Source organism: Sciurus vulgaris (genome assembly GCF_902686455.1).
Source record: "Sciurus vulgaris genome assembly, chromosome: 3".
Classification (NCBI taxonomy): Eukaryota; Metazoa; Chordata; class Mammalia; order Rodentia; family Sciuridae; genus Sciurus; species Sciurus vulgaris.
The window spans coordinates 19,539,992-19,554,563 of NC_136463.1; the positions used below are offsets into that span (position 1 = coordinate 19,539,992).

The 14,572-nt window shown below is 54.9% G+C and overlaps 2 protein-coding genes across 10 annotated transcripts; one reads left to right on the forward strand and one right to left on the reverse strand.

Moving 5' to 3' along the window:
• Window positions 1–933: 933 nt before the first annotated feature.
• Window positions 934–8,802, forward strand: ATXN7L3 (ataxin 7 like 3). Of its 5 annotated transcripts, none has more exons than XM_079131139.1 (13): window positions 934–1,416; window positions 2,749–2,859; window positions 3,121–3,253; window positions 3,458–3,629; window positions 3,796–3,893; window positions 4,073–4,095; window positions 4,399–4,465; window positions 4,616–4,701; window positions 5,114–5,182; window positions 5,454–5,497; window positions 5,762–5,833; window positions 5,927–6,084; window positions 6,189–8,802. In XM_079131139.1, the coding sequence occupies exons 2-13, from the start codon at window positions 2,809–2,811 to the stop codon at window positions 6,335–6,337; spliced, it is 1,122 nt and encodes a 373-aa protein (XP_078987265.1). In that variant the 5' UTR covers window positions 934–1,416; window positions 2,749–2,808; the 3' UTR covers window positions 6,338–8,802. The 5 variants fall into 5 exon arrangements, with proteins under 5 accessions (XP_078987265.1, XP_078987267.1, XP_078987268.1 ...); XM_079131141.1 differs by having other exon boundaries at window positions 937–1,416; window positions 4,420–4,465; XM_079131142.1 differs by having other exon boundaries at window positions 940–1,416; window positions 4,673–4,701.
• Window positions 8,803–8,884: 82 nt separating this feature from the next.
• TMUB2 (transmembrane and ubiquitin like domain containing 2) lies at window positions 8,885–13,212 on the reverse strand. 5 transcript variants are annotated; one of them, XM_079131145.1, is made up of 4 exons: window positions 13,075–13,204; window positions 12,466–12,525; window positions 10,309–10,875; window positions 8,885–10,083 (listed from the first exon to the last, which is right to left on the reverse strand). In XM_079131145.1, the coding sequence occupies exons 2-4, from the start codon at window positions 12,498–12,500 to the stop codon at window positions 9,720–9,722; spliced, it is 966 nt and encodes a 321-aa protein (XP_078987271.1). In that variant the 5' UTR covers window positions 12,501–12,525; window positions 13,075–13,204; the 3' UTR covers window positions 8,885–9,719. The 5 variants fall into 5 exon arrangements, with proteins under 5 accessions (XP_078987271.1, XP_078987272.1, XP_078987274.1 ...); XM_079131146.1 differs by lacking the exon at window positions 12,466–12,525 and having other exon boundaries at window positions 13,075–13,212; XM_079131148.1 differs by lacking the exons at window positions 12,466–12,525; window positions 13,075–13,204 and adding an exon at window positions 12,794–13,037.
• Window positions 13,213–14,572: the final 1,360 nt, after the last annotated feature.

Sequence of the window (14,572 nt, forward strand, 5' to 3'; positions counted from 1 at the left end):
ACTGCAGCTGAGAAAAGCTTCGTTTCTCCGGAAGGTAAGAGGGGACTGAAAGGGTGAGGAATGGGCACCCCCAAGGGAATACCACAGCGTCGGGGGAAGGGTCTGGCCAGTGTCCGGCAGGCAGGCTGACACTAGGGGGTCCAGCTTGAGTTCCGGAAGCAGGAAAGGCGAGCAGGTGTGGGATCTAAATTAGGATGAGTGGGGAGGGCGCTTCGCTCAGAAGAGCGCAGCTCGGCCTCCGCCTTCAGCGGTGGACCCTCATCGCGGGAGCTTGTAGGTTAGCAGGCCTGAAGGGGCTGAGACCCGCCCAGAAACCGGGAAAAGGAGCGCGAACGAGCCTCTTCGGCTCCCAGGGTTTTCCGCCCTCAGGTCTTAACTGCGCCCCACTTCAAATCCGTCCGCTTCATAGAAGTGGCTGCACGCCTCGGGGTAAAAGTGGGGAGAGGACGGGGGGGAGGAAAGAGCGGGGAGCCCCGAGGGAAGGGCGGGGGAGCCTGGGCCGGAAGGCGTCCCAGGCTCGGCTGGGAGCCGGCGCTCTCTTTCGACGCCACCCGCTGCCCCCGCCCCTGAGCCGGCCGGGACGGCACAACGTCTCCGCCCCCAGCGCACCGCGCACCTCACCTTGAACGCTGCCCCACCCACCCCCCTCCTATTGGGCCTCCGGGTCCGAAACGACACGGCGATTGGCTGGGCTAGTCCACGAAGGCCCCGCCCATTTCTCCGCCCCCGTCCCCGTCCGCCGGTACTTTGGACGGCGGCGTGGCGCCCCTCCTCCCCTCCCGGTCCCCGCCCCCTGGAGCAAATGCTGCCGAGCTGCGGCCGCGGGGCAGATGCACGCGCTCGGGCCCTTCTAGCAGGCGCGAGCCGTCGCTGGGCGCGCGAAAGCGAAAGAAGGAAGAGGAAGGGAGGGCGAGGGCGGGGTGTTGAGGAGGGGCGGGAGGAGGAAGAGGAGGAGGTTGGAGCGCGCTCGCGCCTGGCCTCGCGCCCGCGCGGAGGGAGGGGGAGAGGGGAGCGCGCGCGCACGCTCGCGTTCTCGCTCGCTCCATCCATCCATCCTCCGGTCGCGGCACGCGCGCGCGCTCCGGGCTCGCGCCGCACCCCCCGCCCGGGAGAGGCGGGCTGGAGTGGGGGGCGGGGGGAGGGGCGCGCGGACGGCGCGCGGACTGCGCGCGGGCGGGGTGAGGTGAGGAGGAGGAGGCGGCGACGGGACGAGAAGGGAGGGGAAGGGGCCATGGCCGCCCGGTGAGGCGGCGAGGCGGGGGGGCGGCCCGACCCCCCGGCCCCGGGCCTTGGGCCCCGGGGAGAGGCGAGGACGGACCGACGGACATGGGGCTCCGGAGCAGCCGCCGCCGCCGCCGCCGCCGGAGGACGCGGCCCTGAGAGGCCGCCGGGCCCCGGCGCGGCCCCCCGGGCGGGGTGAGTACGGGACGGAGACGGGAACGGGGGAGGGGCCTGCGGGGGGCGGGGGGCGGGGCCCGAGGCGGGGCTTGGGCCCCCTCCCCCCAGGTCTGGGTCAGCGCCCCTTCCCCTCCCCCCGGCCCGACGCGGAAACGCCCGGCTTCCCCCGGCTTCCCGGCCCGGCCCGGGCCCCCTGCTCTCCCCCTGGCTGGGTCCCCCTTGGGCGGGGCAGGGCCGGCCGGGGAGGGGGCGCGGGGCCTTTGTTAGGGAGCCAGGCCCCAGCCCCCGGGACAATAGACACCCTCCCGGACTCCTCTCCCCGGCCGGCCGGTGCTGTCGGCAGGCGGGGACGGAGAGGGGCCGGGACGCGTCCCACTCTGCCCACTCTCTGGGGGTCGGTCTGTCCCGGCCCGGCGCCGGCCTCGGGCGGCTCGACTCTCCTCCCCCCAGTCGGTATGATGCAGCAGCAGTGCCGCAGGGACGGGGGAAGAGCCGCGGCCCGGCCTCCTACCCTTCCCAGTGCCCCTGGCTCGTTTGTCAGTCCCCACCCCACTCTAGGCCGGCAGCTCCTTAAACTCGTACCCACCGTTCAGAGGGGCCCCCGGACTGTGGGTGCTGTTTCTGAATCCTTTGGTGGGGGTTTCTGGACTTTGGGGCTCTTGGAGAGACTTCCGGGCTGGTCCTGAGGGAGGGAGGGTGTTATCTAAAAGAAGAACAGGTAAGGGGAGTGCCCACTCCTCCAGTGCCATCCCACAGGGTTCTACCCCCTTCTGCTCCAGGTGGCTGGAAATGCCCCTTTGACTCTGTGCTTCTCTGATCTCTGCTCCTCTCCGAGCAGTGGCAAGCTTATTTCAAGAAAAGACAGTGGGGTGAAGGTTGTAGGGTCTTAGGGCCATTCCTACTTCTGGTAGCAGTACCCCCCCAAGTGGACATCCTGGCTGAAAGCAGAGGTGACTCTGAGGAGAGCCTTTAGGGAAGGGGGTGTCTTTAGGAGTCTGTGCAGTTCTTTGCCACACCCTGTGGGTTTGCTTTGAGGCCTTAGAGTTCCTTCTCCTCCCCCTGCTGCATTGCACCATGGGTATCAAAGAGGGGTTTGAGTTTTGGGGACCTGGGGTGAACTGCTGCCTCCTATAGATCCAGACTCTGATTGGCAGTAAGACCAGGCCTGATATCAGGCCTGGAAAGGACGAGGCTATCTCTGGGTTTCAGGCCCTGAGGGACCACTGAGACTTAGTGGTCCTGGACCTTTGGGAGGGAGATACTCTGATGCCAGAATTAAGCCCTGGGCATTGAGGTGAGGGGAAGAGGTACCTTGGACTCACACCAACACCCCCATCCCCATGTGTACAGCCGTGTTGCCGCCCGCTGTGCTATGAGCAGTCAGAGCACCGTCTCCACAAGAGTTTACAAATGAAAATGGAGGAAATGTCTTTGTCTGGCCTGGATAACAGCAAACTAGAGGTGAGGGCTCCCCCACGTGTGCCTCTAGTTCTTTCTCTTGGTGTCTCTGTGTCACTATATCTGGCATCCACACCAAAGAGGAATTTGGGTAGTCAGCCTTGTTCCTTAAAGGGAAGAAGAAAGAATTCAAAATCAAGATGGGGAAAATGGCAAAGAAAGCATGATATTTGGCCAGGGCCAGGAGATTTGGTTGGTGAGAGTCACTGGCAGTCCAGAGGTCTGTGACTCTTGTGACTATGGATGTTTTCCTCTGGGGCTCAGGCCATCGCTCAGGAGATATATGCGGACCTGGTCGAGGATTCTTGTTTGGGATTTTGCTTTGAGGTACACCGAGCTGTCAAGTGTGGCTACTTCTTCCTGGACGACACAGACCCCGATAGCATGAAGGATTTTGGTGAGCTTCAGGGTGAAAGGAGAGAAGTCTAGCCCTGCCCAAAGAGTGCATGGAGGGTCTTTCTCTGGGAACTACTCTAGTTGTGGACCCTGGCACTCCTGCAAGCTTAGGCAGGGGGTTTTGAAGAGGCCATGGGACAACACGGGTGGGAATGAGGAGAGGGTTCCCTGCCCACCCTGATCGCCACGCCTCTCCTGTCCCCAGAGATCGTGGACCAGCCTGGGTTGGACATCTTTGGACAGGTTTTCAACCAGTGGAAGAGCAAGGAGTGTGTTTGCCCCAATTGCAGCCGCAGCATTGCCGCCTCCCGCTTTGCTCCCCATCTGGAGAAGTGCCTGGGAATGGGGCGGAATAGCAGCCGAATCGCCAACCGCCGGTGAGGATAGAACTAAAGCTGCTCATCTTTTGCAGCCTGTACCTTGGTGTAGGCCCCTAGGGGCGCTTGTAGGATACAGAGGGTGGGTTGTTCTTGACTCTAGATGTTCCACTATACCTTTAAAGTTGTAGGCACTTTAACCCTTTCTCTCCCTTACCCTTGGCAGGATTGCCAATAGCAACAACATGAACAAGTCTGAGAGTGACCAAGAGGATAATGATGACATCAATGACAACGACTGGTCTTATGGCTCAGAGAAGAAAGGTGTTTGGGGACCTGGGGGATCTTGGGGGACACTGGGATGAGCAGGAATTGGGTATACTTTGGTCACAAATAACTGTTTTAAATGATGGGGAGAGTGTGCTTTTGCAGTTTTCTTTAAATACTCTTAGGTTGAACACTTAAAAAGTAACCTTTCCTTATATCCTTTCATTCCCCCATAGCCAAGAAAAGAAAATCAGACAAGGTGAGAGCTGGGGCGAGCATGGGGGAAATTTGGGCGAAGGACAGATACCCTCCCCTATGGGCAGGGAGTCCTCGAGTGTCTTGACTCAAGTCTGAGGTCACTGGGGGCCTCTTTGGGTTCGGGGATGAGGGTGTGTATGTGGTGGGCAGGGGGTCAACAGAGGCCTTGGCATGGGGGAGGAAATATAGGCAGACAGGCCTCTTAATGGGGGAGAAGAATAGGAATTTGAGGATATTTCTTTGTCAAATCTTTTTTCCTTCCCTGGGTTCTCGGCTCCCCCTTATGGTTGCCCTTTCCCCAAAGCTATGGTATCTCCCATTCCAGAACCCCAATTCCCCTCGAAGATCCAAGTCTTTAAAACACAAAAATGGTAAGTGGGGCTGGAGTGACAGTGGTGCTGCTAGCTGTGTCTTCTGGGACTCATTTTCGGGGGAGGGTAGAGGGAGTTGGGGGATAGGGGTGTGGAGGGAGGGCCTGTGATCCTTCTGTCACCCCCCACTTCCTCTCTGGTTATTTTCAGGGTTCTCTGTCTGTACCTCTGCATCAAACACCCTTCCCCTTCTTTTTTCTTCTTCAGGGGAACTTAGCAATTCGGATCCTTTTAAGGTGAGTAGAGGCTGCCTGCCTTACATTCTTTCTCATTGTCCTTGTGAGGTGGCTGGGATTTGGAGAAGTAGGATCAGAATGCTGACAGCCAGAAGCATTAATCAGGCTGTTTGAGTCTTGTGTTTGTTCTTTCTGTGTCCTATTCCCTTATCTGTGTGCAGGTGGAATGAAAGGACTCACTGGGAAAACTGCTCTATCACAGAGGCAGGAATGGGAGGGACTAATTCTCTGTTCCTCCCTGTGTGTGTGTGTGTGTGTGTGTGTGTGGTTTTTTTTTACTGGGCACTGAACCCAGGACCTCACATGTGCTAGGCAAGTGCTCTACCACTGGTGTACATCTCCGGCCTCCATGCCCCCTTTTTTGTCTGCTGCTGCTTTACTTCTCTGACCTGTACTTCTGGTTTTCTCACAGTATAGCAACTCAACTGGGATCAGCTATGAGACCCTGGGGCCAGAGGAGCTGCGTAGCCTGCTTACCACGGTGAGGAACTGGGGCAGGGGAGGCCGTTAGGAGTGGGCTGGAGCCACAGGCAGAGGTCAACACCCTGGAGGAGGCTGGTGACAGCAATTAGAGCCTTAGAATTCTTACTCTAGAAGTAGAAGTAGATTTCCTGGCCCACAGTGGTCTGGACTATATGGACGCCTTGGGGCCATTTCTGCGTGTGCAGTCTAGCCTTGATGTGGAAGGGAGCACCTAGTGTCTAGAGTAGGTTTCCCTCCATCCCTCCTTTCAGCTTATATTCCTCTTCCAGCAATGTGGGGTGATTTCTGAACACACCAAGAAGATGTGCACAAGGTGAGAACAGAACCTAGAAAGGGGGCCGGGGGCCCTCCTGCACACTGACTCTGGGCATGTGTCAGGAGTACCCTTGGACTTGAGCAATGGGGCTCCCGCCCTTTCCCTCCCCTCCTCCAATGATCAGGCCTTAGGCCTCCGTCGGGGTGCTCTCCACTTAACCCCTTCCCTGTCACTTTTGCCTCTGCTGAGGGGAGGGGCTCTCCCTGAGTTCCTCAGGTCCTTTCCTGTTTTGTCAGGGTCTGATAATTCCATCCCCACCAGGTCTCTGCGTTGCCCCCAGCACACGGATGAGCAGAGGCGAACTGTGCGGATTTATTTCCTTGGGCCCTCAGCGTAAGTGACCTTTCCAGAAGGGTAGTGGGTTGTAGCAGGTTAGGGTGGTGATGGGTATCTCCAAAGCCCTTTTTTGATCCCTCCCCTTTCCAGAGTCCTTCCGGAGGTTGAGAGTTCCCTGGATAATGACAGCTTTGATATGACCGACAGCCAGGCCCTGATCAGCCGGCTTCAGTGGGATGGCTCCTCTGATCTCTCACCCTCTGATTCAGGCTCCTCCAAGACGAGTGAAAATCAGGGATGGGGTCTAGGTATGTGATACAGTTGGGTCCTAGGAATTTTCTGTCCCAATTCATGGAGTGCCATTTCTCCTGCCACAACCCTGTTCTCATCCCTTATAACTTTTTCTCTGCAGGTACCAACAGCTCCGAATCAAGGAAAACCAAGAAAAAGAAATCCCATCTGAGCCTGGTAGGGACTGCCTCTGGCCTGGGCTCCAACAAGAAGAAGAAGCCAAAGCCACCGGCACCCCCAACGCCCAGCATCTATGATGACATCAACTGACTTGGGTGCAAGGGATAGCCTTTGGCTGAGCAGAGCCCTCTCTCCCAACCCCCACCCAGGTGGCATAGCCTGGCAAATGGACGACTGCTGGGGGTTTGGGCTTGGGAAGTTTGGTGGGCCAGGCAGGCAGAGGATCCATTTATGCGCCCCTGGGGGGTGTCAGGGTCCTCTGCAATAGAGCACGACCTCTCAGCGTGCAGGACTCAGACCTGGACTCATTATGCCTTGGACATAAGTTTGGTGGGGAGGCGGTTTTCCTATTTATTCTGTGAGTTACTGGATGTCCAGCTAGGCCAGGGGCCTGACCTGGGCACTGTGCCAGCGCACTGCCTGCCCCCCACCCCAGGAACTGGACTAAGCCCTGCCGAGGGGCATTATGGCTACCCGGGAGGCTGTGGGTTGGAAGCTGAGCCTGGAGGGGGCCTCCCCTGGCTGCCCTCAGCAATGTGAATGGGTCCGGTGCTTGGAGCTGAGGGGCAGGGCTGGGCATGTCCTGTCTTTGTGCAGAGTCCTATCAAGTGCCCCCAGTCCCAGGGGTGGCAGGCACAGAGTGCTGTCTGCTGAGGTAGGCGTCCAGAACTGCCGCCGCCTTCCTTGCCTCACAGGGCAGCCCTTTCCCCTCGATCCCCGTGGGCCTCCTTGGCAGCAGGAGCTGTCCTTTTGTTGTTGGGTGCCAGGAAAGGGCCTCCAGCCTCTACAGCTTCAAGGAATGGGAAGGGGAGGATAGGAGGAGGGAGTTGTGTATCAGAATTACTCCCCCCTTCCATCCCTCCCTGACCCAGGGCTGGTGAGGAGTGGGGCCCCAAGGTGAGAGGGAACGGTGCTGCTTTATTTGAAATGTTTTCTTACCTCATTCCCTGCCCCAGGAAGGGGTCCAGCCTCACCCTCCTGGGGTGGCCCCATGTTCCTCCTGCCCACCCTGCCCCACTGCCCTGCTGGGGCAGCCTGAGTTCCCAGCTGCTGCTTGCCACTCCTTCACCTTGACCAGCTTCAGTTCCTCTCAATGCTCCTGCCTCCAAAGCCTGCCCTGTTTCCCCTTCCTTCGCCGCTTTTAAGTTATTTATTCTGTACTTGTGGTTTGGGGCTCTGAGGAAAATCCTAATCTTGTGCCTCTCCCCCTTTGCTAGGAGTAGGGTGGGAAGAGGGTGGTCTCTGTGCCCTGGGTTGTCAGTGGAGGGGGAAGGGTATCATTGCTTCTCTGGGACCGTCATGCCAGTGTGCCCACCTGCCTGGTCTACATCCTGAAAAGATGTACCGTCCCACCTCCACGAGGGCTACACCACCCCCAGGAGCCGAGCTGGAGGACTGCAATCTGGGCTGGGAGCAGAGCTGACTGACACAGGGATGGAGCTGACCCTGAGCCGAATTATCTGGCACTTGCTGGACGTGTCCCCTGCCCTTCTCCCAGGAGGAGCCACTCCTACATTTGGGTAGCTAGTACCCAGGACTGGTTGGACTGATTTGGGTTAGGGACCCTAGAGGGTTAAGGGAACAACAGAGATAGGGCTGCAATACCCTGTCTGGAACCCCAGTCTTCCCCTGGGGTTGTTCTGATTGTGGCTGATGCCTGGTTACAAATTGGTTTTTAACCCAAGCATTGTGATTATTTTTTAAAAAGCCAAACCAATTTTGGCAGGAGTTAGAATAAATCCTGGGGCCTGGGCTCCTCTGGTCTTGGCCCTTCACAGCCTTTTCCCTCTAAGGGGAAGCCAGAGGGAGAGGAGGATCTCAGCAGGCCTCCAGCCACTTCCAAATGAAGTTTTGGGAGTTGGTTGAAGGTGAAGGGAGGAAGGCCTAGAGCCACTCTCCCTTCTGAGAGGCAGCTGTAGCTCAGGCCCTAACATACCCTTTCCCCTCTGGCCTCCCACTTTCCCCCTCTAGTCAGAGGAGGGAGAAGTGGGGAGCAGTTTGGGAACTGGTTTGTCCACATAACCTTCCCCATTGTTCCTTGGCCCACCCTCAGGGCAGAGCCCCCTGCCCAGGCTGGGTAAGAGATGGGCTTGGTCCAGCAGGGACCCTGAGGGAGCAAACCCCTTTCCTTTTGGGGAGAGCGCCCCCCCTACCATGTAGTTGAACAGGGGCTAGGAGCTCCCCACCCCCTCCCTCTAACAGCAGGCTGTGTGGGTTTCAATTCCCATCCTCCCCGCCCCGGCTAGGTGTCGTCCACCCTGTATCCTATCATGTGTCTGAGTGTGTGTGGGGGGGTTCTGTACTAATTTCCATGGCCGGTGGCTTTTCCTTCCATGCATCACTCCCCCCCGCATGCCCAGGGGCCACCCGCCTGGCATTACCGCATGCTGGGGTCATTGGGGGAGGGGGGTGGGGCTCACGCTGTCCTGTGGTCTTGAGATTTTTATTTTTGCATATGTAATCCATCCTGTACAGGTAGCTAACTTTGTAAACGCTGTGTATTCCCCTCTGCCCCCATGGCTGCTGGTGTAAATAAACTGCATCTCCCGTTGGTAGCCTGGCCTACCCACCCTCATTACCATTTTGCTGGGGGCAGAGCAAAGCCATTCTTTTAATGTCACAGAAAGAGGCTCCGTAGCCACAAAATGGAACTTTTATTTAGTCAGACACTGGCCCTCCATCCAAGAGTCCCAGAGGCAAGGGCCCAGGGCCCAGTGATCCATACCCAGAGCTCGTCCTTGGAGTCAGGCAGGGTAGGGTGCTGGCTGAGGGCCAGTGCTGTCTTGCTTACAGCCTTAGGCCTAGGTAGCAGCAGCTGTGGCCTGGCCTCTCCCAATGCTAGGGGCTTGGCCTTGTGCCTCAATCCCCTTCCTGACTGAGCTCTACAGAGTACTAAAAAAAAAAAAGGCAAAGTGCTTTGAAAGAGGGAGAACACCCTATTCCTGCTACAGGGGTAGAGGGAGGTGGTGGAGTGCAGCTGGGTACCCATAGGGTAAGCTGGCACAGCCTTCATCCCTGTCTCAAAAGACCCAACACTTGACTAAGGAATGGAAGGATACTCCAGGTTCCCTACAGAAGCATACCAGGGCCATGCTGGGCTGCCCTGGCAGGTGGCCTTGAGTGCTACAGGACAGACATGCAAGACAATAGGAAGGACTAGGGCCACAGCTGGGAGGGAATCAAAGCCCAGCCTTTCCACTTAGCTTGGCCTTTGGCTCTGAGCTCCTTCAGGATTCAAAAAGTGTAGGAAGGTGACATCCTTGTTTCTACCTGAGTTGTGCCTGCACAGAGGGGATGTCTGTACCCCTGTGGACATGAGGGGAGGCCCCATACCCGCCTCCTGTATCCTATGGAAGGGGTGCTCACCACATCCTTTCCACCCCTCCCTCCCAGGCCCTTGGGCCCAGATCTAGCCAGGAAAGGGGGAGGCCATAAAGAAGAAGACCATGCCTTTCATTTTCTCCCTATGTCCTTATCGTCCGTACATCCCAAATATGAGAAAGCTGAAGAAGACTGTGACACCCACCAGGGAGACAGTAGCAGGTGCTGTGAAGAACTGGCGGTAATTGATCCGGAAGTACCAGACCACGCCCAAAAGCACTACAAACACAGGCACCATGAGACTGCCCACACTGATGCCAAGGCTGGGTGGCTCAGTGGCCGAAGGTGCCAGAGAAGTTGAGGGGCCTGTACCAGGTGCCCCTGGGGGTGAACGGTGGCAGTGAATCACGCAGTTGTCAGTAATGTTCAGGGAACGCAGTGTGCGTGCTGGATCCTGCAGCAGGCGGCCCTGGTAGATCAATTTCATCTGGCTCTCCTGTCCAGGGAAGTATTTGCTGCAGATGAAAGGAAAGACAGAGGTTGAGGCATAACAGGACAAACAGGCCTGGACCAACAAAGGCGGGCAAAGGGAAAAACTGATGGGTAGATTTCTAAGGAAGTCTCCTCCACCCTTAGTTTTGTGATCCCCTGCTGCTCTCAATTCTATACCAGTCTCCTCAGAGGAGCCAAGGTCTGGGGACATGGGACATCAGCAGCCTCCCACTTTCCAGTCCACTCACCTCTTCAGGGCACCCACAGTGTCCTCTGGCCTGGCCACAGCCAGCTCCTCAGTATCATTGAGGAACTTGAGCCGCACGTTGATGAGGCTGGGGCTGGGAGAAAGGCAGGTGCTGTCCTCAGATCTCAGCAGGGCTTCTGGACTGCTGTTCTCTGTGCCCACTTGTCTTTTGGGCAGGCCTTGGATGTCAAGGAGATGCTCAAGGCTGGACTCCACACCACCTTGAGCAACAGGTTCCCCTGTGGAGTCTCCCCCACCTTCGCCAGTCTCTTCAGCCTTCTCATCATTACCCTCTGATGGATGGGGGAGTTCAGTTTGCTCTGAGGCACCTTGGCCTGCCACCAGCTGGTCCATATGCCCCAGGTGGAGAACGGATGTGTCGCCTGCTGACACAATAGTGCCCAGGAGTTGGTTGCTACTGTTGTCTGCTACATAGGTAGAGAGCCAAGCTAGGACCAAGGCTAGAATCAGCACCACCACACCTGCCACCATCATCACCTCATTACCCACACCCTCAATGAGGGTGACATCAGAGAGCTCCATGGCCTGGTTGCTGACCGGGTCCACGCTGCAGGAACAAAGGGGAATAGCATCAGCAGAGCCAGAGGGGTTGCAACAAGGCCCCTAGTTTAGGATTTGACTGAGCCAGACCTGAAAATAAGTGGAGTTCAATGTTCTGTAGAAGGATAACAAACCTCTCTAACTCTAGACCCCCAACCTCAAGTTAAGGACTTAGCCTTGGTCTCTATCACAAAACTAGCTCACAGATGCCATGCCCACACTGAACACAGATCATCAGGAAAGCCTCAGAGCTTTGCTGCTGTGCCTGCTGCAACTTCTTTTTTTGGTCATTGATGGGGAAAACATTTGTTTCTTTGAACTTAGCGAGTTTCTCTAGGATTTCTAACACTTGCTCAAGCAAATGTGCCCCCTGAACAGCCCCCAATTTGACTTCAGAGAGACAGAGGGACCAAAAATCCTGAAATACTTTATTTTAGAGCAACTTTGGAGGTGTTATATAGCCCCCCTTGTTGGATTGTCTCATTTGAGCCCCATCTCTTTCACGGTCACAGTCCATACCCAGATGTCAGGAGCTAAAGAAAACTAACTTATTGTCAACAGAAGAGTTGGATTACCCCAAAAGGGCAATTCTGTAGGAGCCATAAGCAAATGGTAACTCTGCCTCCTCTCAAATTCTCTGGCCAGCCGTGGGGAGTCATATGAGACAAACACCAGAAACACTACCCTTCTGGGTCACTGAGGGCTCACAACTGCAAAAACCGCTGTCAACATGGAACTGATTTGGAAATGATTCCACAATAGCTCTCACAATCCCTACACCTCGGTCTGTCATATTATGAAGGTTCCCTCTCTGCAGTTTCTTAGGAAGGATTTCTGCTTGGTCCTTGGAGTACCTACGTTTTCCCTTGGAGAATCTGTTGTGTTCACAGCTGTCCCTGGACAAATCCATCTGGTGATTATCATTATCAGACTATTCTCACAGCACCTATAAAACTTCATTATACTTCTCTTATTAGACTCCTGGAACACAAGGATCACATGTGTTTCTCTTTGTACTGAAGAGCCCAGTATAATGCCACAATAGTTACTTCAAAATACTTGTGGAGGGCTGGGGTTGTGGCTCAGTAGCAGAGCACTTGCCTAGTATGTATGGGCACTGGGTTTGAATCCCAGCGCTGCATATAAATAAATAAAATAAAGGTCCATCAAAAACTAAAAAAAAAAAAAAAAAAAACTATGGAAAGCTGGGCGTGGCACGCCTGTAATCCCAGCAGCGTTCAGGAGGCTGAGGCAGGAGGATGGAGTTGAAAGCCAGCTTCAGCAACTTCACAAGGCCCTAAGCAACTCAGTGAGATCCTGTCTCTAAAAAAATACAAAAAAGGGATAAGGATGTTGCTCAGTGGTTAGATGCTCCTAGGTTCAATCTTCAGTACAAAAAAAAAAAAAAAAAAAAAAAGTTGTGGACATATCAACATCTGAATAATTTCCACATCCTGACTTAACAGACTGGCCCTGAAGTGAGAAAACAAAACAAAACAAAACTATAACCTTGTCTCTTACTAGCTATGAAACCTCGATCAACTTTCCCAGAGACTCAACCTTCTCATCAGTAAAATGGGTTAAAAATAGTACCTACCTCATAAGGTTGTTTTGAAGATGACGTGAAATCATTGAAGCAAAATAATCAGCACAGTGCCTGGCACATTGCAATTGTTCAATAAACAAAGTAATTATGTATCACTCCCACAACTAACCCCCCGATTGTAAGAAAGTTAATGCCATTAACCGTGGTTTGCAGAAAAGGAAACTGCGGCGGAGAGAGACGAGAACGACTGGCACAGACACAGGGAACTGTCGTGGGGAGGGGCCGAGCAGGATCCCTGGTCTCCTGATTCGGAGGCCTTTGCTTTCTCCTCAGCCTGTGAGCGACCCTGACCACGGTAAGCAGGGGACCCGGACCCTACTTTTTCCGAGGCAAAGGCTCCGTGTATGGGCGGTCCTATTTCCACGCCAATGGAATGGAGTCCATGAACCCCCGAAGCCAAAGGGCTGCCGGGTCCAGGGCGCAGTACTCAAGCCCTGCTCTTCCAGTCGATGATGGGGAGGGGGTCACAAACCATTCACACCCCTCAAACTTCGGGGCGGGGCTGGGGAACTAGGGGCGGGGCTTGAGGACGCGGGGAGTCATGGGAAATCAAAAGGAACTTGGACTGGTACTATGCTTGGATAGGAAGGAGGTCCTCACCTGAAAAGCCCAGGCTAAATGTTTTGACTTCGCCAGGTCGGCCCCTGGACTTGTCTTCCCGTACAGGCCGGGGAAAGGGCGGGCAATCCCCGATTTTGCTCAGGGTCCGGTCTCTTCCGGCCTTTCCCGGAAGCTGTTAGAACTAGGGAAAGGAAATCCCGCCTCCTCGCCTTACACTGATGACGCAAAGCTACGTAAGACGGGCTGACGTAAACATATCTTTAAATAAAAGGGACAGGTTTCTCAGCGGAAGGAGGGGCGGAGTCATTGTTGGCGGGATCGTGGCCCTCCCGGGTCAGGGCCACGCCTGGTGGGCGGGGCCTTAGGCCTTAGGGAAGAGAGGCAGGGCCAAGAGGGGAGGAATGAGTTGAGGGAAGTGATTGAGAAAGGGGCGTGACTTCCTTTCTGGAAGGTTTGCCCTAGTTGGCGCTACTGGGTAAACCCTGAATGAGATTTCCTTTTTGCCATCCTGGTTCTTCCATCCCTGCTCAGTACCTTCCGGGCTGATGGGATTCATTACGACTATGCAACGTGCCCCAAATTCCAGGTTAGTGGGATCAGTTAGGTCTGGTCTTTCTGATCTCCAAGGACTCATCTCTGAGTCGGCGCACGTCTGTATTCGCAGCTATTTGGAAGGCTGGTAGGAGGATCGTAAGTTTGAGGACAGCCTGAGCAACTCAAGGAGACCCTGTCCAGAATAAAAAAGAAAAAGGGCTGGGGATGTAACTCAGCAGTAGAACGCCCTCAGCTCTGGCTTAGTCAGGAAGACAGACGAGGAGACAAATTATTTGTCATCCAGCGCATGAAGAGTGGGGACCTTGATAAATAATTCGAAGAAGCCTTTCAAAGAAGACACAGATTTAGCACGATCTTAGAGCCCAAGAAAAGCAGGAACCAAAAAAAGAAAAATTTCAACATCTAAGAATTTATCCCGATTTTTACAATTATTTTTTTTTCTAAAGACTTGCTAAGGAATTTTGTTTTATGGTGAACTATTATTTATTTATTTATTTACTTACTTACTTATTTATTTATTTATTTTTGGTACCAGGGATTGAACCCAGGGACACGTAATCACTGAGACACATCCCCAGCCCTTTTAAAATATTTTATTTAGTGACAGGGTCTCACGAAGTTGCTTAGGGCCTCCCTAAATTGCTGAGGCCGGCCTTGAACACGTGACCACAGGCGTGCTCCACTGTGCTCAGTTTATGGTGAACTTCTGATTGAAGTATAAATAATGCAGACACGGGTAAACATAAGGGAAGAACTTTTGGTGGTGGTTTAGACCTAAGTGAACATTAGGGTGGAACCATCACTCTACATCAAGCAATAGAAAATTACTCTAGGGCTGACCCCTTTCATGCCCTCTTCTAGCCACTAACCTAAAAGAGTAGCCAATTCTGTCACCATAGATTATTTTTTCCTCTTTTTGTGCGTTATTGAGTGCCATCCAGGTAACACCCCCCCCCTTTGTGTGTGTGTGTGTGTGTGTGTG

What these genes read in the sequence shown, in the direction of transcription:
- ATXN7L3 (XM_079131139.1), top strand. Translation starts at nt 2,809, where the DNA reads ATGAAAATGGAGGAAATGTCTTTGTCTGGCCTGGATAACAGCAAACTA. An exon ending in GTCTTTAAAACACAAAAATG is followed by an intron (nt 4,466 to 4,615) that starts GTAAGTGGGGCT and finishes GGTTATTTTCAG; the next exon opens with GGTTCTCTGTCTGTACCTCT. An exon ending in AAATCAGGGATGGGGTCTAG is followed by an intron (nt 6,085 to 6,188) that starts GTATGTGATACA and finishes TTTTCTCTGCAG; the next exon opens with GTACCAACAGCTCCGAATCA.
- TMUB2 (XM_079131145.1), bottom strand. Translation starts at nt 12,500, where the DNA reads ATGATTTCACGTCATCTTCAAAACAACCTTATGAG. An exon ending in CTTCAAAACAACCTTATGAG is followed by an intron (nt 10,876 to 12,465) that starts GTAGGTACTATT and finishes TTGTTCCTGCAG; the next exon opens with CGTGGACCCGGTCAGCAACC. An exon ending in ACTGTGGGTGCCCTGAAGAG is followed by an intron (nt 10,084 to 10,308) that starts GTGAGTGGACTG and finishes TTTCATCTGCAG; the next exon opens with CAAATACTTCCCTGGACAGG.